This window comes from Chelmon rostratus, chromosome 12 (assembly GCF_017976325.1).
Source record: "Chelmon rostratus isolate fCheRos1 chromosome 12, fCheRos1.pri, whole genome shotgun sequence".
In the NCBI taxonomy this organism is placed as follows: domain Eukaryota; kingdom Metazoa; phylum Chordata; class Actinopteri; order Chaetodontiformes; family Chaetodontidae; genus Chelmon; species Chelmon rostratus.
This window is the reverse complement of record NC_055669.1, coordinates 7,713,437-7,737,025: the sequence shown is the minus strand read 5'-3', so window position 1 is coordinate 7,737,025 and position 23,589 is coordinate 7,713,437. Positions and strand designations below refer to the sequence as shown.

General features: G+C 43.5%; 1 protein-coding gene across 5 annotated transcripts in view; it reads left to right on the top strand.

Moving 5' to 3' along the window:
* Nucleotides 1–23,199, top strand: part of tnk2b (tyrosine kinase, non-receptor, 2b) — a 55,361-nt gene extending 32,162 nt beyond the window's left edge. For 4 of the 5 annotated variants that reach the window (XM_041948749.1, XM_041948747.1, XM_041948745.1 and 1 more), the window contains 16 exons: nucleotides 1,210–1,387; nucleotides 2,849–2,919; nucleotides 7,204–7,482; nucleotides 7,714–7,866; nucleotides 8,414–8,577; nucleotides 9,615–9,734; nucleotides 10,155–10,281; nucleotides 10,367–10,513; nucleotides 11,146–11,240; nucleotides 11,519–11,713; nucleotides 11,995–12,086; nucleotides 14,155–14,588; nucleotides 14,689–15,891; nucleotides 17,628–17,723; nucleotides 19,347–19,477; nucleotides 20,221–23,199. In XM_041948749.1, the coding sequence (XP_041804683.1) occupies nucleotides 1,225–1,387; nucleotides 2,849–2,919; nucleotides 7,204–7,482; nucleotides 7,714–7,866; nucleotides 8,414–8,577; nucleotides 9,615–9,734; nucleotides 10,155–10,281; nucleotides 10,367–10,513; nucleotides 11,146–11,240; nucleotides 11,519–11,713; nucleotides 11,995–12,086; nucleotides 14,155–14,588; nucleotides 14,689–15,891; nucleotides 17,628–17,723; nucleotides 19,347–19,477; nucleotides 20,221–20,227 (3,477 nt within the window). In that variant the 5' untranslated portion in view covers nucleotides 1,210–1,224 and the 3' untranslated portion in view covers nucleotides 20,228–23,199. Of the gene's footprint in view, nucleotides 1–1,209; nucleotides 1,388–2,848; nucleotides 2,920–7,203; nucleotides 7,483–7,713; nucleotides 7,867–8,413; nucleotides 8,578–9,614; nucleotides 9,735–10,154; nucleotides 10,282–10,366; nucleotides 10,514–11,145; nucleotides 11,241–11,518; nucleotides 11,714–11,994; nucleotides 12,087–14,154; nucleotides 14,589–14,688; nucleotides 15,892–17,627; nucleotides 17,724–19,346; nucleotides 19,478–20,220 lie in introns of those variants that run through there. The other variant, XM_041948750.1, reaches the window with a different exon arrangement.
* The last annotated feature ends 390 nt before the right edge of the window (nucleotides 23,200–23,589 follow it).

The following is a 23,589-nucleotide window of genomic DNA, read 5'->3' as shown; positions in this document are numbered from 1 at the left end:
AGTGGCCTCTAACCAACCCATTAAGAAGTTTAAATGACAGAGAGGAGGCTGTGACCCCGCTGACACTTTCCTCTGGACCTTGTAACCTTGTCTCAGCCGGCACAGGAAGTTCCTCATTCACACAGTCTAATTACTGCTCAGTGCAGTGACCCCTACGCCCCAGAGCATCCAGCCTTAAGGTCTCCCTGTCAACCTCTGCAGATTAGGAATGTTTGTCATTTTTGTGTGTGGATTAGGTCGGTTTTTGGGCTCACTTCCCCCGTTGACACTGCGAATGAGACTGTGGCTTAGTGTGAGCAGGTGTAACTGAGGAGTAGATGAGCTCTTGTTGTGGTTCTTTACTGCCTTTACTCTCATCTGAGCTCCATCATCTTGACTAAGAGCCCCATGAAGAAGCCCATCAGGACTTAAGATGAATCTCACCCAAAGTTTGTGCTGCTTGCAGCTTGTTCCATTAAGTAGACAGTGATGGATGATGTTTTAAGCTGGGGTGGTGTGTTGTGACGTTGAAGATTGATGGTCTGACTCAGGGTCTTATGGAGGGACGTAGTACGGTATACATATTGTGGTCAGATTGTTTAGGAGCCTCCCGTTTGTCTTTGCTGACACTTATGGACACCAGATGTGCATCATTCATCTCACGTATCTGCCCCAAATACTGGCATTTCTTTATCAATCTATTTGGATGTCATTTGAGTATTTTGAAGAAGACTAATACTAAGTGGTACATTAACAGCACATTGACACAGGATGTGTGTAATCAATGTCTGCTTGAAACCTTTTAAGTAGAATTAGTGCACAGTTGGTTTTTTTTGGCCTGCTGACAAGCGGCTGATGCTATATTTGGCCTCTTTCCCTCCATGTCCTTGTTTATGTAATGTCAGTTTGGGAAACCCAGTCTGCACTGTGTGTGTGTGTTTGGCGTGTATAGGCATATTTATGACTACCCGTACACTGTGTAGACTCTGATGTAAATGTCTGAGCCTCTAAGCAGGTATTTCAGTGTGCTGTAAACAATTACTGGCGAGCACAGTGGATCTGGACTCAGTTTCCTCTCTTTTTTTAGCAGAGAAGAATAGTTTGATTGTTGCTCAGTGACTTTGCGGCCGTATTTTGCAGGTTTGAGACCAAGCTTTGAGGCAAACGTTGATTGAATATTGAATGTTTTAAACTCAGTTTCCTGTGTTTTCCTTTGCGTGTGTTTTGCAGAAACTGGGCAGTAGCATGCAGTGTGAGGAAGGCACAGAATGGCTGCTGGAGCTGCTGATGGAGGTGCAGTTGCAGCAGTACTTCTTACGGATCCGCGATGACCTTAACGTCACGCGGCTGTCACACTTCGACTACGTCAAGAATGAAGACCTGGAGAAGATCGGCATGGGTCGACCTGGTGAGAAACTGTCTGTGTGTGTATACTAAAGAAAAATATTAGTTTGTCACCTTCCTCTTTCCTTTTTAGCCACGCTAGCGGCATGGCAGTGTTTGTCAGTTTTGTACAGACATTCATGCTTCCTGGAGGATGAATCATACTGACTTTGATGATCCTCTGACTTTTGACTATGACTATAATGGTAATCCTGTAAATTTTACAATACCACTTTGTCCAATTCTTCGGTTTATGAGCAAATACCTACAAAATGAATGGCATTCCCATCAGCCTCAGCTGCGTAGCAAATGTTAGCATGCTATCATGCTAAACTAAGATGGTGAACATGGTTACCATTATACCTGTTAGCATTAGCGTGTTAGCTTTTTCATTGTGTGCAAATTAGAATGTTGCCTAAAGACTGTAGATGTTAACGTTAGCATTTAGCTCAAAGCACTGGTACGCCATTCCAGAGGTGCTAGCATGGCTGTAGATTATTAGGTTTGATTGTACCTATCATCTCTTTCAAGATCAGAAATGGACAGACAGAGTACTGATCTTCACCTGTGGTTTGGTTTGTTTTTTCAGTTATTACTTTGATAGATAAGCGTGGTCATTTGGTCTCTTCAGCTGCTCTCTCATCTCTGATTGGATGACATGCCATCAAGCGCGCCTCGAGAGTGGCAGAGTCACCCAATCTTTCTAATGCAGCTGTAGTCTCTGTCCCATATATGTCATTTTCATCCATTAATTATAGACCATAGAGAGATTAAAAGATAAGTTTAATGTCATTCCAATTTTCTCTTTGCCTTTGTATGACTGTATAAGGGGATATTCTACATCCATATATAGCCTGAAGTACTACATTTGTCTGCAGTAATGACAGTGTGTCATTTGGCTCACCCTCAGCATAGCTGGAACAAATCCTTTATCACTAATACCCCTAATATCGTTTTAAAGCCACAACTGGTAATTAGGCACAATAGGAAGGGACATTGAAGTGCCAAGTCTTTTGTGTGTGTGTGTGTGTGTGTGTGTGAAGGGTATGGCAGCAGTAATGTTTGAAATCCTGTTACTGAAGCCCTCAGGGCATCGGCTATCGTGCCGCTTAAGACTAATTACACCCACTTCTCCTGCTCATATATTCACTCACATCTTTCCCCTCCACTCAGCTCGCTGCTCTCCACGCTCTCCACCTTTTCTTCTTTCTCGTATTTGCTGTTCTTTTTTTATACTTTATCTCCAGTCTCTTCTCATATACTGTATAGTATGTGCATGTCCTCTTCTCACCCCTTCTCCCATCCACTGTTTGTGTTTCTTCTTTATCCCCTTTTATATTAAAGATGGTTATTTTCTTTCAGTTGTGGGAGACTACTTGAAAATCAACATTCAGCATATCGTCTGTAACTATCCTACAACACAAAGCAAAGGAGGCAGCTGCAGTCCTGATCAGTTTCTCTTTTTTCTTGTATTCTTTTGATAAAGGACAGCGACGACTGTGGGAGGCTGTGAAAAGGAGGAAAGCCATGTGCAAACGCAAGTCCTGGATGAGCAAGGTGACAGACATAGACAGACACAACACACACACACACACACGCGGAGGATTCATTATGGTACATGGTATGCTTAACATTATGTCGCAACAGTGGCGTCTGTCTGTCTGTGTGTCACACTGTGGACAAAAGAGCTTATGAACAATACATGGTAGAAGCTTAACACTTTGACCACGGTTTTTACTCACTGTATAGCTGATATGATAAGGTTGCATCATCAGTTGTTTACGTGGAGACAAATATATTAACTTAGATACCTTGTAAAATGCAACCTTTACCATGGTGATGTCTGTCAGTCTGATCCCAGTCTGCTGTTAAGGGAACTCAATACTGCTGTGGCATTAAATCAGGACATAAAATTCTAATTTCCAGCAGCAAAGGGCTTTGGTGGTGGTGGTCGTGGAGTGTGAGTGGCGGAGCTGTGTTTAAGTCTTTGAACCAAGTCTGAGTCATTACTCAGTTTTTTTGGCCCATCAGTGCTTAGTATGAAAATTACAAGATCACACTAAATACTGCTTTTCTAATGGACACAGGGTTATATGCAAGTAAAGATCATCTGCATGTGTCAGATACTTTGGTGAGAACACTTAAAACAAAGGTGCAACTGTGCAAAAAGCCCCATGATGAGTTTCTGTCTACATTTTAGTGTGTCTGTACGTCAGTGCTCTTGGTTTTGATCTGACCACATCTCTGCTCAGTCACTCCGAAACCAGGATCAGGGCTGATCCTGAACGTGACCAACATTTCAGCAAAAGCTGTAATAATAATGCAGCTTACTCCTGAGGGATCAGACTTGAAGCTGCTTTACTAGTGAAAAAAATGAGCATAACTGCGAGTCAAGCTTTCAGTAAAAGTCAGCTCTTATCAGTAAGACTCAGCTGTTGTTGACTAAACCTAATTTTTGTTGTGTTATTTGCCGTTCAGTTGACTCACTATGCTTAACATTATAACTAATGAACACATTTTAGAAACTTTTCAGCATGAGTTCAGTAAACTTTTTAAGGCTGTGGTCACTCATATTTTAATATTGAGACAACTTTATATTTTTTACAGTGTAGAGCCATTTCTATACTGACAGCCCTGCTGCATGCACATAACTGAACCAATGAGCTAAATGCATGTTTTTAATTTTAAATATCAGAAGAATACAGATAGTGTTCATCGATGTTCATTTGGAGAGCTGGACACACAGGCGTGTGTCGTGATGGACAAAACCTTTAGAAGTAAATGCAAGGTCCTGAAAGCCAAATGGTAATTAGCTGCACACGCAGACATATTGTGCTGTAATGAACTCAACTAACAAGGTTTGACTCTGAGGATTATGAAGCTGAGTGTCTTGGTTGTGTGTACAAGACGCATGAGCCATTGCACACGTGTAACTGTAACTGTAATTTTAAGCAGTCTTTTCAGAGGTTATGATCATTTATGCAACATTTACACAAAAGCATAATTCCTGAAGCAGCAGGCAGCCACCCTCTCTGTGTCTTGTTTAGACAGGGTGAATGCCATAAAAATTGGTTATTTCAAATCAATCATACAATAGACAAATGCAAACATATGAATAACTAGAAAGGCACTCGGAGAGGACAGACCTCTGCCAAAGCAAATCGTCTTCTATAATATGCAAATCTGCAAGGGCAGACTTCACAGTCAGTCTTATTGCTTGTTCTTGTGAAGGTTGAACAGAGGAGAGGAAACTACTGAGCTAGGATTTAGAGCTTTCTACATTTTATTCTGGTGCCAGGAGCAGCAACTGAAAGTGTGCGTTTTAGAGATGCTGTGTGCATCCTGGTGATGTTACTAATTCTTTGTGACAGGTGGAAGAATTGCAAAAGGCAAAACTACACACAATACTGATTCTTCAGTAACAGACAGTCGAGTCTCACAGCGGACAAGTCCAAGTTGAGTTGCAAAGTCCTCATTTTTGTGACTGGAGTCCAAGTCTCCAGCTCTGGTGAATGGTCACATAGTGCTAACATAATGTCGAGGTGTTGCTTGTGTGTGTGACAGACGCTCCTGGCTTTACAGACCGTACTACGTGTGTGAAGGTCTGTGGTGATTATGAAAGAGGTCTCAGTGATTTGTGGAGTGGGTCTGTGACTTCAAAAGAAAAAACACATCTGGAATATCCTCTACATACGCTTACACATCTGTAGAGAACATTCCTGCAGAGAACAAGACAGCATGACCCTTCACATGAGAACAAGCACGTCCACATTCACACACACACACACACACACACACACCAGTGAAGTCAAGTCACAAGAGTTGGTGACACACAGATTCAGAGCGTGCTGCATTCACAGAAATGTTGTCTCATGAAGCATAAAGTTTCTCCCTTAAAGAGACACGACCACATCTGCCTGCTGCTCATTCACTTTCTTTAAATGAGAGCTGAAAGATAAAAGGTAGAAAATCAAAAGACCCATGCTCATAATAAGTCTGATACACCTACACACATAAAGCTCAGTGGAACGAGGTGTGTAAAGGAACACTGAGCAGACGTTGCCAGTGCTGTGTGTGTGTGTGTGTGTGTGTGTGTGTGTGTGTGTGTGTATTGGCTGTTCTCACTGGAAGTCGTGGTGCCTAGAGGATGGTGCTTGTCGTCTATAATTACACCTGTCTGTTTCCCCCTCTGGCACCATCCTCAGCTAGAGTAATCTGCTTCCTCAGCCCCCTGTGTGTATGTGTGTGCGTGCGTGCATGCGTGTGTGTGTGCGTGTGTGTGCTGCGCCGCCATAGTCAGAATCTTCTGAATGTCGAGCCTCCTATTTGAAACCCACTTACCACACAGTGACCACAGAGATGTGGTGTTTTTAAAAAAGGTCTGCAGCATTATGTCATGTCTGGTCCACTGTGAATGTGAAACCACACACCGCTCGCTACTGTTTATATCTGGCCAGTCAAATATGTTTGGCACTGGGGATTCATTGACACCTCTTATTCACTGACGATACCGTTTCTGAGCACTGACCTTTGTTTAACAGCCAATAATGAGTTCACACTGGTTTCATTCACTCATTCACTGAACTTATTGCTTGGATCGTTAAATATTACCTTCTTTTACCTGGTATGGGATTTGATGTAGCTTGATATCGTTTTCCCTCAGCATCTGACAGCAGATCCAGTTTCTGTGTGTTCTTATTTTGGTAAACTGTCTTTTTTTAAGGCCTCAACAAAATAAAAGTTTCCCTTAATGCTCTGCACAGCACACACATTGTATGGGTTCAAAATTAGGGGAATGGAATGCTCTTAAGGATACACACACACACACACACACACACACACACACACACATGGACACAGAAACATTCAGGTCACTTAATCTAATAGTGCTTCTTAATGAGGGCTTCCTAACAGCCAAGTCATTCCTGCTGTGTTGTCAGCGCTTAAGCCAACGGGCAGGAAGTTCCTCTCATAATGATAATGTGTGTGTGTGTGTGTGTGTGTGTGTGTGTGTATTCACGCGCGCATGTGGCCATGTATTACTCATGTTGTGGGGACATAAATCTGTAAACACAGTCACATTGTGGGGACTCGCCATCTTTATGGGGGCAAACGCAGGTCCCTGCACTGTAAATCATTACATTTTAGGGTGAAGACAGAGAAGAAGAAGGTTAGGGTCAGGGTTAGGATTCAGGTTGGGCAAGTTATGGTTATGGTGTGTGTGTGTGTGTGTGTGTGTGTACGCACTAACCAATTTCAGTTTCAGACCCTCACAGGGCTGTTGAGGGTTAAGACTTGGTCTTAAGGGTTAGGGTCAGGGTTAGGCATTTAGTCCTGATGGTTAGGGTTAGGGGCTCGGGAATGTCAGTGGGGGTCCTGTTTGTGTGTTGGGTGTAGACAGGCTGCCAGATAAAAGCTGAGGGATCGCTGTTTGGTGGTGGTGGTGGCACTCGTCTGACTTCTGGATGCAGGCCAGAGCTTGACTCGTCTTTCCAACCACAGTCTCCTCACAACGTACACATACACCACATGGCTGGACTAGCATTTACGACAGGAGAAGAAGAAGAGGTTAGGAGGACGAGGCTCAGTGTTTATGCAGAATGATGAATTGTGCTTTGAAGTTTCAGCACCTACAGTGGATTTAGTGGCTCTGAGGGACTTGCAGAAGGGGACACATCCATTAAAACTAAACACACAGGGGCGACAAGGTCGACACTGGGTCTGTTATTGGTCTGCCCTCCTACTATAAATCTTTTCTTTCCTGTGTGTAATCCAGGGCTTTGCTCACCTCCTCGCACAGCCAGCTTCATTCTGTCTTTCTCTTCTTCTGTTCCTATCTAGGTGTTTAGCGGCAAGCGCCCAGACGGAGGAGACTTCCCCCAGCAGGGCCAGCCGGCCTCCTCCTTTCGTAAGATGTCTCCCACGCCTCCGCTGGGCCTGGGGGAAGGAGTCCTGACCACACAGCCCGGTGGTGGCGGCAGCGGTGCTCCTCTTGACGGGCAGCAGCAGGCTCTGACCTGCCTCATCCCAGAGAAGGATCTGACGCTGTTCGAGAAGCTTGGAGACGGCTCCTTCGGGGTAGTGAAGAGAGGAGAGTGGCTGACGCCGGCAGGGAAGGTGGTGAGTACACCTGCACTTCACATCGATTCAGTTCTCTGAATAAGCATAAAAAATTAAAGCGAGAACTGGGCCACAATCATGCTTCTGCAGTTCTTTTCTTCTTTGCATTTTGTGCTGATGTAGGCATGAATAAAAACAGGTGCATGAATCTGTGTGCTCACACTGCCTCTACCATGGAAAGAGCACTGAAAGGCTGATGAACACAGCTGAAGTCTCTGTGCTTGTTTCCAGCTGAACGTAGCTGTGAAGTGTCTGAAGACAGATGTGCTCAGCCAGCCCGACGCTCTGGAGGACTTCATCTGTGAGGTCAACGCCATGCACTCCCTGGACCATCAGAACCTCATCCGCCTCTACGGTGTGGTGCTCACACACCCGATGAAGATGGTAGTGGACACACAGAAACGCACACACGCAGGGAGCACAGATATACAGACATACACGCACAGGTGTACATCAGTCACTCTCTTTTTCTTGACTTCCCTGCACTCTCACCCCCATGCACACAGACTTAACACAAATGTCCCTCTCAGGCACTCTCTCAGCAAGCTTCATGACCTGTTTAAATCAGGGCAGGCACCTTAAGGCCTTTGTCATGACTGAAGAAAGTGATGGAGGAAAGAAGGGAGACAGGAAGGGAGGAGGACTAAAATAAGAGCTGACATTTCAGCCTTGTTGTTTTCATCCCTCTGCTGCCCTCTAGTCATTTCCTCTGGTGTGTTTTTGCCAGATGCTTTTTGGACGATGTTCAGGTTGCGTTCTCCTTTTTCTCTTGTACATGTGTCTTCCTCCTAATCTCATTCCTTTTCCTCCTTTCATATTCAAATCACACCTCTCCTTCTCTTCTGCGTCGTCTATTCCTCTTTCCTTTTGCTTGTTGGTCCGTGTTGCTCTTTTCACCCACCCTCTCTCCCTCTTTCCCCATGTTGTGAAGGTGACTGAGCTCGCTCCCCTGGGTTCTCTGTTGGAGCGTCTGCGATGTGTCCGTCCTCAGGGCCCCGTGCTGATCCACACTCTGTGTCAGTATGCGGTGCAGGTGGCCTGTGGCATGGCCTATCTGGAGCAGAGGAGGTTCATCCACAGGGACCTGGCAGCCAGGTGGGAGACAGAGAACTTCTTTTAGACGATTTAATACGTTTTCACAGCCATAAAATGTTGTGAAGATGGTTTTAAGGAGGGTGTATTCTTCACATTCTCCATGAAACTTATTTTTCTTTCAGGATTTGTTTTTTATGGTGAATTATATAGATTGCTTCTCCTCCACCCAGAAATTTACAGGCCATTACAGGGAGACTTGGCCCAAAAGCTACATGAGTCACCGGTTGGATGGCTGCACTGGGTGGTCTGGGCTATTAGCCTTGCACAAATTCGTCACTTTCACTTTACTGTTGACACGATTTAGATGCTTGAGAAAATCTTAATGGCTGGCAAAAATGAGTCATTTTCCCAGTTGAAGCTGTGATAAAATGGTAATGACTACACACGGCTGTTGCAGTATGCCAAACACTAAGAAGATTTCTCATGCTGTGGTTTTAAAAGCTGGACCTTTGAAATGAATGTCCTGCTGATTTTATAACCCAGGAGACAGCAAACCTTATTCTCGATACATTGCAGGTTTATTTGATACCTTCACTTAAAACCTGCTATAGTTATTCATGGTTACTCACACTGTGTAATAGTGTAAAGTGTAATATAGCTGCATGGCACATGAGCTGTATTTTCTATGATTGGGTCACATTCTGAACTGTTCTTCAGAAAGGACCATTTCTTTTTCTTAATTCTGTTTCCTCCTAGTAGGGGTGTGATTATTCACCAAAACCATAACAGGATTAAAATTTCACGTTTAAAGTCAAATTCTGGTGATTCTTGGAGCATCTGTACTACACACTCACATCTGTGAACTTGTGAGTGTGTTGATGCCACCTAAGTAAAACATTGAGCCCAAGTTAGGATTTAAGATTATACGATGAACAGCTGCACCCCAATTTCCCAAAATGCTCCTTTGCACTGCAGTGTTACAAAAGGGTGTAGTGACTGTTTCTGAGGTCACACAGAACTGTAGAACAAGCATGTATGTTTAGATGTAATATGTAATGTTACAGGAAGTTGTTGAATATTTGACCGTCTCTCCTTAGGAACATCCTGCTGGCCTCAGCTCACAGGGTGAAGATCGGTGACTTCGGCCTGATGAGGGCGCTGCCTAACAACCACGAGCACTATGTTATGCAGGAGCATCGAAAAGTCCCCTTTGCATGGTGGGTGGACTGAGAGCAGCACAATAACCAGAGCTGTCCTTGGATGCAGTCCAGGGATGGATATGAGTGGTTTTAGGGGTTAGGGTGGGAACCTGATTTATTTCATTGCACAAAGTTTCCACAGATAAATCTGATTGGTCACAGCCGCATTCCAGCCATGCTGATAATTCTTATAAAACAATGCTTGCTGGGCTTTTTTTTTCTTTCCAAGATACTGAGTCAGTCAAGCAGCTAGCAATCGTTCTTTCTACTTTTTTCATTCATATGCATGCATGATTTTAGTTTTTAGTCAATTTTAAAGAATAATGTTTTTAATATTTGAATATATTGTGTGTGGGCGTGCATTACCTTTGGTCAGACTTGAAGACAACTGATTCAGTGTACAGTCCATGTTGAATTTTTTTGTCCGTCCTGCTGCAGGTGTGCCCCAGAGAGTCTAAAGACTAGAACCTTCTCCCACGCTACAGACACATGGATGTTTGGAGTCACTCTGTGGGAGATGTTCACGCATGGCCAGGAGCCTTGGCTGGGCCTGAATGGGAGCCAGGTAAAAACTCAATAAAAACATATACTGTGTGTATGCAAAAACATCTTGAGGCTAAGGTTTTCTCTTTTGTGAAAAAAAAAACTAGATCCTGCACAAGATTGATAAAGAAGGTGAACGCCTCCCTAAGCCTGAAGACTGTCCGCAAGATATCTATAATGTCATGCTGCAGTGTTGGGCCCAGAAACCGGACGACAGACCTACGTTTGTCGCCCTGCGTGAGTTCCTGCTTGAGGTACGAAGACTGTCTTTTTTTGTAGCCACAGGGGTCTACCCAGGGTGTTAAATATGAGGGTTTTTTGAGCTTTGTTTTTTTCAAGTTAACAGTGTCTATTCCATAGCTCCCCGTTTGCATGCAAGTCCACCAAACAAAAGACACTTGGTGGTACTCTTGACACCTCTGGTGCTGAGAGGCCAAAGTTCTCTCAGAAATCCAACATCCTATAAATAGACATTTAGCTCCACCTTGTGGGGGTACTGCAAAGTACATGCAGCTTGGCCAACATGGCCCACTCATTAAAGTTTGCTGTGTTCAAATTTACTTTGGTATCTCATAAGATAAGATAATATAAGATAAGATAAACTTTATTAATCCCCAGCTGGGGAAATTTAGTGCTACAGGCAGCATCAATAACAATAGCAAATTGCAAAGGCAATGGAAAATAAAAAATACAAAATAAGAAGTTGAATATGTATATGTACATTTTGTGTAAAAGACTAATTAAGTACAGTATTTGCTCTATTGTACAGTATATATATATATATCAGTGTTTATATGTGTATATATATATATCTATATATATATATGTGTATATGTATATGTGTGTGTGTGTGTGTGTATTTTATGTGTTTTTGTGTGTTTTACAGACCATGCCTACAGACATGTGTGCTCTGCAGGACTTCGACGAGCCTGACAAACTCCACATCCAGATCAATGATGTCATCACCATCATAGAGGGGAGGTGGGTGTGATAAGTGTCTTAGACTTTGAACAAGAGGCCTTTGTCTAAATCTGTCGCTTTAACAATACTGTTTAAACGGTCTACAGCTCTCTCCCAGTGATCTTGTAGAGCTTTTGACTCTATGAAAGATATTGGATTTCTATTAAACTAGATGAATTGAATTGTAATAAAACTATGAAGGTCCTTTAGAATAATTCGGTGTGGTGCGTCCCTGCAGATGACTCCATGTCAACAGCTGTGGTTGGTCTTGTTTCATCCTCAGTATTTCCATCTTTCAGGGCTGAGAACTACTGGTGGCGAGGTCAAAACAAACGGACGCTTAAGGTGGGACAGTTCCCCAGAAACGTGGTGACATCAGTCGCAGGTTTGTCAGCTCACGACATCAGCCGGCCGCTCAAGAACAGCTTCATCCACACAGGACACGGGGACTCTAACCCTCATCGCTGCTGGGGCTTCCCTGACAGGATTGACGAGTAAGGAGCTGCTTGTGTTTGTTAAGCTTTGCTCTTTTAGTAGAAGTTTTTCACATGGTTTAATGTCTCTTCATAACTTTATAAATGTGTATCATGATTATGCCTTATGTTGGAAGTTGGTCATTTAAAATCATCTGATCGGGTTTTTCTGAGTTGTAGTAATGCACTCTCACCAACAGATGGTGGTAGCACAATAGCACATGCAACATAAAAACACAGGTTAGTTAGATTCAATATTTTGGCATTTACTGTATTTAAGTCTGTCCCTCTCTTTCCTCCAGTTTGTACCTCGGGAACCCCATGGATCCCCCTGATGTTCTTGGTGTAGACCTCAGTGGTGCTCGGCCCACACAGCTACCGGGACGAGCTAGAAGTGAGTAAAAGAGATGCAAATAAAGACTTAAACTAGGCCATAATGATGACCACTCTGACTGACAAAATGCTTAGCATTTAGCTCATGAGCTAAAAGTTCAAGCTGGAACAGGGTTGGTGCTCTGCAATTTTGATCATATACAGTGGCAGACACCCCTGGTCAAAATTTCTATCACTGTCAGTAGTCAAGTGAGTAGAAGGAGTAATCTCCAGAAGTCATAAAGTTAAAGATGAAGCATCCTCTTCAACATTTTAAGCAAGATTAATGCACTATTGTTGTTTTGAGGGGAAAAAAGGAGCACCATGCAGAGATTTGAGCTTTCTGATAACTTTCAGACCTTAATTAACTTGTTAGGGCTGTGGCTTGTTCGTCATCATCAAAGGCTGAGTGCACAAGTGATGCAAATTTCAAAGCTTTAGAAATACTGTGACTCCTCAGTCCCAACAATCAGTTGCTATGGGCTCCTTTAGGCAGCTTCCTAGAAGTCTAAAAATTAAATTAATTGATGCCAACAAAGCAGGAAAAGAATATAAGAAGACACTGTGCAGCACCACCTGCACAAATATGAGCTTCATGGAAGAGTCATCAGAGGGAAACTTTCCTGCGTCCTCACCACAAAATTTGTTCGCCAAGGAACATCTAAACAAACCTGATGTATTTTAAAGTTAGAGTTTAAGTCCTGTGGACTGATGAAGTTAAAATAGAACCTTTTGGCCACAATGAGCAAAGTTATGTTCAGAGAAAAAGGGTGCAGACTTTCATGAAAAGAACACCTCTCCTACTGTCAAACAGGGGGTGGATCGATCATGCTTTGGGCTTGTGTTACAGCCAGTGAGACGGGACACATTTCACTGGTAGAGGGAAGAATGGAGTCAATTAAATACCGACAAATTCTGAAAGCAAAACATCACACTGCCTGTAAAAAAGCCGAAGATGAAAAGAGTATGGCTTCTACAGGAAGGATAATAATTCTACAGGATAATGCTCCTAAACACACCTCAAAATCCACAATGGACGACTCCGAGAGACACAAACTGAAGGTTTTTGCAGTGGCCCTCACAGTCAATCAAAACATCAGCTGTGGATTGACCTGAAAAGAGCAGCGAAAACAGGGGTGACCATGCAGGGTGCTCTTTTATTTTTATGCTATTTGAAACTGTAAAAGAAGGAAGTAAAAAGTTATCTTGCTTAAAATGTTGGAGAAATGTGTTTTCAGAAACTTTATGCTGTTTGGCCTTTTCCTGTCACTGTACATTAACTGCATGTTCATATTCACATTCTGATAAAAAGAAAAAAAAGAATATATATGTAGAATATTTCTGAGCTGATCATAATTTAAACTATAGATCTGTTTTACCTCTGTGACTGTAAACATCACTGACCTCTTAATAACTGAGATTTGATCGTTACAATTATGAAATAATCAAATTCTACATTTTACAGAGATGGGTTTAAATTTGAAGGTCATGACAGTGCAGCTCTTGGTTTGGAAAAACCAAACAGCTTGCTTTTTATTGTTCTTAACACAGCTTATGTATTCTGTCATTTGCTTCCTGTTTCTTTCGCCTAATCTTTTTTTTCTTTGCTGCTGTCTTTGTTTCTCTCTGTTTCTCCTTTGCGGTGGCGGGATATGCTTTTATTTGTCCAGAGGAGCCTCCTCCTCGCCCTCCTCAACCAGCAGTGTTAATCAAGAGTAAGTCTGGTTTCCCTCAGCAGCTCCTCACCCATTGCTCCTGCCCTCTTTGTTCTCTCCTAGCTCCACTCCTCAAAGGTACATCCCATACTTTTTTGTCTCTCCTTTTGTTTGTCTTTGCAGTGATTCTGTCGTCTACTTTCACTTCCTCTCTTAACATCGCTGTTTCTCCGTCTTTCCACGCTTGCGTCCCTCTAACAGGTGTGCAGTGTCCTTGCTGTGCACTGTAGGACTAACTTCAACCAGGAGACTTTTTTGGAGTGGAGTGTGTCTTGTATTTGTGGTGTGAAGTGACCTTAAAGAGCATCAGTGTCATCAGTCTCTGAAATTAGTTTTCAGTGAAGTAATGAATGTCCTGTGTGTTTTTGTCTCCAGAGCCTTGCTATGATCCAGTAAACGATGACGAGGATCTGACTTCAGCAGGACTAAAAAGATTATCGCTTCGGAAAACGGGTTCTGTCAAAGGCTTAAAACTTAAACCAGCTGCGTGGGTCTCTGCCTCCAAGCAGGGGACTGGCCGGCCCTTAGGCTCAGGCTACAACCCCAACAGTGAAGTGTCCCTCATTGACTTTGGGGAGGAGTTTCCCCCATCCACACCCTCCCCCTCCCCTGTGGTTGAAATTCAAATTCCTTCACTGGCAAAGCTTGCTTTGGAAGCGGAGAACATCCTGGACCGGACTCCGCCTCAGAGTCCGTGTAGATCCTTGCCTCGCCCCCTTCACCCTACGCCTGTTGTGGACTGGGATGCCCGGCCGTTGCCCCCAACCCCAGCCTATGACGATGTAGCCCAAGACGAAGACGATATGGAGGTACGGTAGGAGGTGTTACAGCACATTTCTGTCGATGTTTATGTCCTGTTGTCATAACACCTACATCCATAACAGTTACAAACCTTCTTTCTCCACAAAGGTGAGCTCCATCAACAGCTCGGAGCAGCAGCAGCATGAGGAGGAGCAGAGTGATGTCCATTGTCCGGATGAGGCTCCCTCCCCTGGACAGAAGGTGGAGGGTGAGGCTCTCGTCTCCAGGGGCCCAGACAGACCAGGCCTAGAGGACAACCTCTTTCTCCCCAGCAGGCAGGGACAGGGCCTGTCCACCTCCTTCTCCCAGTCAGCGGAGATCTTCCAAGAACTCCAGCAGGAGTGCATGAGAAGGCTTAATGTACCGACAGGAAGTTCTGCCCAGGTCTCAGCCTCGTGTCCCCAGACTCCACAGACCCAGCAGGAACACCAGCAGAGTGTCCTCTCCTCCATTGAGGACAAACCCCAGATCCCCCCACGGGTCCCCATACCCCCTCGCCCCATTAAAAGAGGAGACTACACATCTGCTCGCTGGTCAAGGGATCTCTCCCTGTCACCGACACTAGCTGACACCACAGAGGACATTTCAGGCCCAGGCCAGGACAGACCACCTCAGATCCCTCCCCGGGACCCTTTGTCCCAGCCAGGGTCCAGGACTCCCAGCCCCATGGGCCTGGTGGTGGGCTCCCCTCAGCAGAGGGTCTACTCTGTCAGCCCCACCACCATGCAGGCCCCACTTACCTCCTGCCCCTCCACACACACCTATGGCTCCTACCTCTCCACCTCTCCAGGTAAACTCATGCCTACCACACACAGCTTTGCCTCAGATCCTAAATATGCTGCACCCAAAGTGATCCAGGCGCAGGGGAAGGACGCCACCAGCAAGGGCCCATGTATCCTCCCCATCGTCCGTGATGGACGGAAAGTTAGTAACACCCACTATTACCTTCTACCAGAGAGGCCTCCATACCTCGATCGCTATGACCGTTTCTTCAGGGAGGCGGAGAGCCTGCCTGCCGGCGGCGCGGAGGAAAGGCATGTACGGCAACCTAATACCGCCACTGTCAGACCCATGGTGGTCAGCAGCCAGACTCTCCAGGGACACACCCAGGGACAGGGGCTCATGCAGCCAGGCGAGCTGAAGGCTAATTTCTCCTCCAACAATAACAGCAGTCTGGGTGGGCCCCGGTCAGGGATGAAGACATCAGTTAGTCTCCCTCGCGTCTGTTCAGATGGGCTGACAGCAGCGGTGGTCTCTGCCTCCTGCACCAGGACAGACGGAGGAGGGAGCTCCGCTGACAGGGTGAGAATGGTAAGGTCACAGATATTTGGATTGCCCTTGCAAATTCTCATTGGAAATGTGCTGAAAGATGTTATTTCTTCCTTCAACAATTAAAGTGCCTGAAGTTCTCTCACTTTCTCTTTCATAAAAGATGTGAAACCCCTGCAGTTGGATACTTTACCTGCAGTACATTTTACCTCATGTCCTCCTTAATACCCCTTTGATTGCTTTTTTGTAAATAAGATAAAAACAGTACAGTCCTGAAATAAACTAAATATCCATCTGTTCTTAGTTTCATATCACGAGCATCATTATCAAATATCAGTGCAAAGTTCTGGGTAAACCCGTAGGATTGTTCTGATAAGTAATAATAAGACTGTAATATAATACAGTGTGGTGTATATTTGATACATGACTTGCTTGACTCCTCTCTATTGAAACTTATGTATTTTCTCATAGTTAATGCAATTTTTGAGTGCTGCTTTAAAACAAAGACATTATAGTGTACAGTATATTACATTTGTGAATACACTGAACACAAGGGGGCAACAGAAGGTCATTTTTGTTGGTTGTCCATAGCTTGAAGGCAAACTTGTGTGTATGTGCGAATGTGTGTTTCCCTTTCCCTCAGAGACTGAGAGCAAGAGTGAGCAATTTGCAATTTCTGGCACATACAGCAGCAGCTTTTAACGGCTGAAATCTGTAAGAATTGAACTGATTACCTCCCTGTGCAACTTCAAATCATTATCAGAACCAAATTATGATTGATCTGTAGCAGCAGAATAGCATTTTCGAACTACAGCTGAGCTTATGAAGGCCGATAAATGAGACTAATTAAACTGGAAGTTATATGTGAATCTATTTTCTGTACAAAACGTGGTAGGATACTCTCTTGTTTTTCAATCACAATGAAAAAGCAACTTCTCATAACGTATTTAAAATATGCCAGCATTCTGTGGAGACAGAGGACACATTCATTCCTTTGAATTGAATTGAACAGATTGGGAAGCAGCATTTGTTTTTGTTTTTTTTTTTACTGGCCAATTGATCCTGACACCAATTGAACCTGATTGAGCTGGAGTCCGAAACACTGCAAAACACCAAAGGCTCTACATCGATCAGGCACTTGGCATTTTGTAATGGATACTGAGATCTGTGGCCGCACACGAGGTGCAGAGAGAGTGTGGGACCATATATAACCTGAACTGCAGAGTTCAAGGCAAGACGTAGACGTGCACCACACATTTACTAGCTGTAGTTGTTTAAACAGTACAGCAGTGTAAGTAAAGATATAAAATCCATGATTATGCTGCTGCAAAGTCCCATCACAGGCAGGGACACAGTGTCAGTGTGATCTTGTTGAAATTAGATTGGCTTAAGGTGGATTTGGATAAATATAATTAGTAGAACTCAGACAACTTCAGTTTGGGAAGAGATAGACTGTTCGAAAAGCCTCATCAAATCCAGTCAAGCTTAAATCTCAGCACTTGGATTCCTATCAGCTTTTCCAGGTGAAGCTGAAAGTAAACAATAGAGCTTGGTTGAGGGCCAAAAACAGCAAAAAAAAAAAAAAATCTTTTCAAGTAGAAAATTCTTACTTCATTGTCAGATATGAATGCTAAATTGATGCAGATGATTTCATCTCCAAAAACTACCCAGTCGTGCCTGCGGGTGCTCCTGAGGTACAGTAAGCGCTGGCAGTACTGGGGAATGTGGGTGTCGTTGGATGCTGCAGAGACTAACACTGTCGATGCTGTGTGATTCAGGTGCAGGAGGCAGTTCATGGTGTGACAATAGAGGAGTGCCAAGCTGCCCTCCAGAACCACAACTGGAATGTCCAGAAAGCTGTGCATTATCTTAAGGTGAGAGCATTTACTGGTAAAGCTTAATGCACTGCAGTCACGCTCATACTGTGATTCTGTAGTAATCACAATAGTAAACAAGGTGATCAGACAAGTTGTCATCATAAATAATACAGTAAGTTAAATAATTAAAATGAGGTGTAAAAAGAAATATAAAGTTTTATATTGTTTCTTGAACCGTCAATCAGAGAAAACCTCCAATTAATTGATTTAATAAATTAAGCCTTAATTAGTTTGACTCTGCTTTTTATCTTTTACCAGCCCATTTTATTTCCAACACTTCCAACAACATTTCCCATTTCCCTCCTGCTTCCATGATAATGAGCTGGGCGTGCCCATGTGTAATGCCCAAAGCAGTGATTGGTTCAGGGTGTGCTTGTGTGTGTGCTTGTGTGTGCTTGTGTGTGTGCTTGTGTGTGCGTGTGTGTGTGTGTGTGTGTGTGTGTGCGGGCGTGTGTGCGGGCGTGTGTGCGGCTATAGCTAGCTTAACTGAAACAGCTGGTTTCCAAACATGCTGAGCCCCAGCCTTTCCTGCTAGCCATGTAGCTAAAGCTAACTTTTCATTTATTATATCAACTAATGAAGGTAAAAGAGAAAAAATAATAGAAAGCTTCTGCTTGTAGGTTTCTTTTTACACCTCATTTAAATGATTTTACTAGTAGTACTATTTATTTTGTATTCAGTTATACTTTTGGTACAAGTGATAGCCTTTAACTGCCTTAAAATGTTTTTTTTTTTCATCATATTAAAAAAACTGTGAAATGGCTTTGACATGGAATAAATAGCTGCAGACAAAGTCAGGAGCAAATAAAAACAGGAGTCTCATACTGTTAAAAAGAGTAGCTGTAAGAAAGGAGAACTGAGTTTGCGAAAAAAAACAAAAAGAAAGTAAGACCAACAAACAGTTCATGGTTGTAGTCCATCACAATAAAAGACCCTCTGAAGTGCACGATTATGTTGCAGCAGTGCAGCTACTAAAAGAGACCCAGAGCCCTCAGTAGTAAACACTGCTGTGCTGCACAGGGGTCCTCAGAGATCCACTTCATCACATCTCACGGCTGGCCTTTTCTCTAATACAGTTTTTTTTATACGGGACATAACTGCAAACAGTAAAACAGTCATTTAGTCAAGTTCCTGATTGCCATTTTTACTTTATGGGCAGCAGCTTTGTTGAACCTCAAGGGAAAATCAGGTCAGTGCTGCAATGAGCCGACTATAAATAAAAAAACATATAGACACTGATGTGTGTACAGCAGCGTTCGGCAGCCTCTGAGCCGCCTGTTGGGGGCCACTGTGGCAAGATGTATTCGTATGACAGTGGGCACGAGGGAACGCTTGAGTTCTCCTTAATGGTGGCTGCAAAGTTTAGAGGATGAATAAAAATGCACCCCAAAGGTCTCAGACTCACTCCGAGCAACAGAAGTGTGTTGGAGCAAGACACTGACTGAAATGATGCCACATTACGCTTACTGGTGCTGCAATCACCCTCACCTGAAGGAGTAAAGACAATGAATTCATACAGTATCTGACCCTGTGACCCTGCCGTAATGTCTTCTCCCGCCCTAACTGCTGGCTTCTTTGGACACTTGTTCTGATCTTTGTTTGTTATCTGACTCTCTGCAGGTGGAGCAGCTCTTCTGTTTGGGTCTGAGGAGCAGGTCAGAGTGTCTCAAGCTGCTGGAGATGTGTGACTGGAACCTGGAGGTGGCCAGCACTCAGATGTTAGATAACTATGGATCCACAACCAGACAGAGGTGCTGTACTCTTTAGCTTTGTTTGCTCAGCTTTGGTCATAACTGCCCATATAGAATCAATAAATGGACTGTACTATCATGCCACGCTTAATATTTTTACCTCATGAAGCACCCAGAGCCTCTCGTCCTCTTTTAAAACTCTATTTAGTCTTGCATCAGTGGCACTTTGTCTGTCATCGTGACAGTAATGCTCCGTAAGCGCATGTTTGGACATTGTTTCTGGAAATTGAATCCACTCACTCGTGACCTCCGCTCCACATGCTTACATGAGGTCAATTTGGTCGCATCTGTCTTTGGAAAACAGACCATTAAAATCTGCTTCCTAGCTGGGCTTAACTGCTGGAGATTTCCCCTCCTCCAAATATGAATTACTGCAAGTGACTTGGCAAAGTTAACAGCAGATGTATACAGTCGGCAGAAAGGGAGCAGTGTGATGCAATGAGAATGCTGGTGTGCTAATGTGTGTGTCTTAATGAGGCTAAGAATCATGTTTGGCTGCTAGACTGAGAGAGTTTTCCGCTTCGATGAGATTTTCTGCAGAGAAATATATATTTATTATGAAAACGGTCTTAAAAGCTTGAACAATTTAATGCGTCTCTCACATTAAACGCCTCAAAAGTGGAAGTCTCTCTTGCAAGACAACGTAAATGTCATTCAAGTTAATCATATCTTTATTTTAGGAGGATTTAGCATTTCATCCCATGATTTTTTCAATCTAATCTAAAGCCTCTGTCTATTTGCAGACGGTGACGGAAAATCTCAAGCTGCTGAGCTCTGATTGGAACTTCATCCTCAGTAAAACATCATCAGAGGAGGCGAATCTGCTCCTGACCCTTCCTGTTTTTGCTTCAGACACACCTCCAATCAGAACAGTGTACCTGACTGTGGAAGAATCAAGCACATTCTCCCTGACCGAGCACAGAAAGATACCAAACATGAAGTTTGGCTCCATTCACGCTCAACACGGACGAAGGAATTTAGTCCGGGGGCAAAAAGATGAAAGATGTGTTTGTTGCACTCGTTAAGAAATTGCAGACCACCATCCACCATCTTTTTAAAGATGATCACAGACAAAAATGACACTGTACTTGTTTCATTGGGTCAGTGTGTCACCCTAAGGGTTCCCACAGTGTCACAGATCCTGTCTGCTACAGTGCTCAGTCAGATCCCTCACTGCCACAAATACACTGTCAACCAAATGCACACACACTTCTTCATAATCTCTTCTTTCACCCTAACCCTTTAAAGAAAAAGGAATCTGAAGAGGCTAAAAGAAGATAAATAGCACAATAGACACAGTAGCACTTCCAAAAAGGTTCATGCTTTGCCACAAGGTTATTACGTTTTGTCAGAGTTTGCCAAGTAGTTCAGTTTGACTGAAACCTGGTCTCTCGTTTAGTGAGTCAGAATGGAGCCTGAGGACCGTACAGTGTATGTGTAGATAGTTCGTTAAAGGTCAACCTCCTGTATTGGCGACTGTCGCGCCACTTAAAAGTAATTGTTTTGAAGACCGTCACATTGTACCACAACAAAATACAAAGCTAATATTTAATTGGCTGTCCAGGCCATGTTGTACAGGAAATAAATTGGCCTGTTTACAGTTGTGAAGTGGGTTGGGGATATGATCATGCTGCTGAACGCCTTTGGAGTGGAGGAAAAATGTGCAGAAAAGAATACTGCTGCAAAAGACGTCTCTGCAATGGCAGAAAATGCTCATCTTCAATAATTTGTTTAATACATTTTACAGTTTGGCGAAGGACGTTAGTCAGCATTGACGCAGTGCTGCGGTCTCTGTGCTACGAGTTAAAGGTCAAAGAGGTCCAGTGTTGACTTGAATCCACAGAATGAATAGAAAAAGAAGAGTTTGTCCAAGATTCACCTCTTTTACAGACTACAAAACTAATTTATGTTCAAAGGAAATACAGAATCTACCATTTATAAAGAGACATTTATGTATTTGTGAAAAAAATATTGATATATTCTTTTAATATATTTTGAACACAAGGCTCAGAGACGAGAGGAGACTGTTGTGTCTCTTCCTGGGCCGGGCCATTTGTTAAATGACTTCAATGCGTCACTCCTTGACTTAATTGCTCATCTGTGACTTCGCACACGTGGCTCCAGGACAAAAGGGCCACGACGTCAGTGGAAACTTCCTACAGCCCAGATATACAGTCGTCCTTTTGTATTCCTTCCCTCTAAGCACTTTGTCCACACAGAACTCCTGTGCATCAGCTGAAAACTCCTGCCAGCTCGGTGTTTTCTGCCCGCGTCCAGACTGCACTGGCAGCTAATAACAGCAGCGTTCTGAAATTTGCCCCTAGGCACAAATCTCGTCCCATAATCATCACTTAAAACCACAATAGTGATATTTTGGTCAGCAGCTTTAGGGGCCATAACTTAAAACTGGGAGGACTTGTCGGCTCTGGGTGAGCTCACTCACTGCTGGATGGGACGGTACATCTTCTGACTGGGTATTGTCACTGTAGAGCCCCTCAGCAGGGAATGGTTCAAAACTCAGTTAACATAGCAAGCTTTTGGGCATGTCTGGCTTTTGTTCTCCCGTTTTATAGAGGATGTGAGGAACTGACTAAAAGGAAGGAAATAAAAGGCCTCCCACATGCTTTGACTTTGTAAATTCACTTTCATGCATCCAAACAGATGTCAGAACACAATACTTTACAGGCAGTTTATGGTCAACACATATGATCCCTGTGGTGCTTCTCTTTATACAAAAGCCTCTCTGCCAGCTGGCAATCATCTATTTAAATTACAGTACAAATGTGTATATCCACATGTAGACGCTGGCTTTGCTCCAGACCCTCCAGACCCTCCAGACCCTCCGTATGTCCACAAACAGCCCAGCGTGCGACCCCTCTGAGCACAATCTGTTTAGGCAGAAACTTCAAATGGCCTCGTATGGAACCACAGCAAGCCTGCTATCTGTCTGGGCACATTAAGGGTTTTTTGTTCCTTTTTTTTTGTAATCCTGTTTGGAATATATTTATAAAGCATACACAGGACTGATTTTGGATGACAGCCTCCATTAAAAGCTTTCTCCCGTGTGCAATAAGGCTGCTGTAGAACCTGTAACCTCCCAGTCTGTCCATCCATCAGTGCCATCCAGCTGTGTAAAAAGAGCTTTCTTCTCTGTCGCGATGTATCCCGGTCACTGAACGCACAGGATGAAAAGTATGAAATATTTTGGTTACTACGGTTTTCCTCCCCAGAGTAGGATGGAGTTGTTCTTAATCACTGATCCAGAGTCAGTTTTGCCGCTTCTCCCTCTGGTGTGCCGTGGCGACGCCGGTGGTTGAGCGGTGCATAGGAACGGCTTGATGTGAGCGGTGCGTCCACGGTCTGTTCATGTGTCGTTTGTCTTATACCAAGCTGCTGTAGTCGTATTGAAGGACTGAAGTGAACCTTGTGGTGTTTTGATCAACATTCTCCTGTTGTGGTGTTGAGACTCTGATGTTAGAAAACTCTGTTCAGTTCTGTTTAGTCTTTGTTTGCCAGACCTGTTTCTTCAGAAACTGTCTGCTGTTTTAAGTCATTCATGTTGTTTTTTTTTGCTGGTTTTCCTTCAACCCTTCTTGCCATTTCTTCCTCATTTGTATGTATTTGCTTCCCACAATGTGTTTTATTTTAAATGCCTCCTGTACAGTTGGTTTTCATTGTTTCTCTCCTCCTGGGTTGATGGAAATGTTCAAGAGAAGTTCATGCTGCCGAATTTATAAATGTATTTTTTATTAAAGAATTAATTATTTTTTACCTCTTCTGTTTATTCATCTTTTTTTGGTTGTGTTGTCTTTGAAATATCGAGTGCTGCTTAAAGGACATCGTCACGCTTTGTTTTTCTAAATGAAGTCATGTTCCACACCATGGTCAGATGCGTAAGGTGATTAAGATGAGACAAATACTACATTCATTAACATGTACAAGTATTTTAATGGACACTGAAATGTTTCAGTCACAAGAATCACAGGAAGCGTCTAGAGCAGAAATCTGATTTGTGACCCCCCCCTTACACTTTGCATTAAAATGTGTTTTGAGCGATCGGATTGCAATCAGATAACGCTCGACCTCATGAAAGTCGGGCTGTAAATGGACCC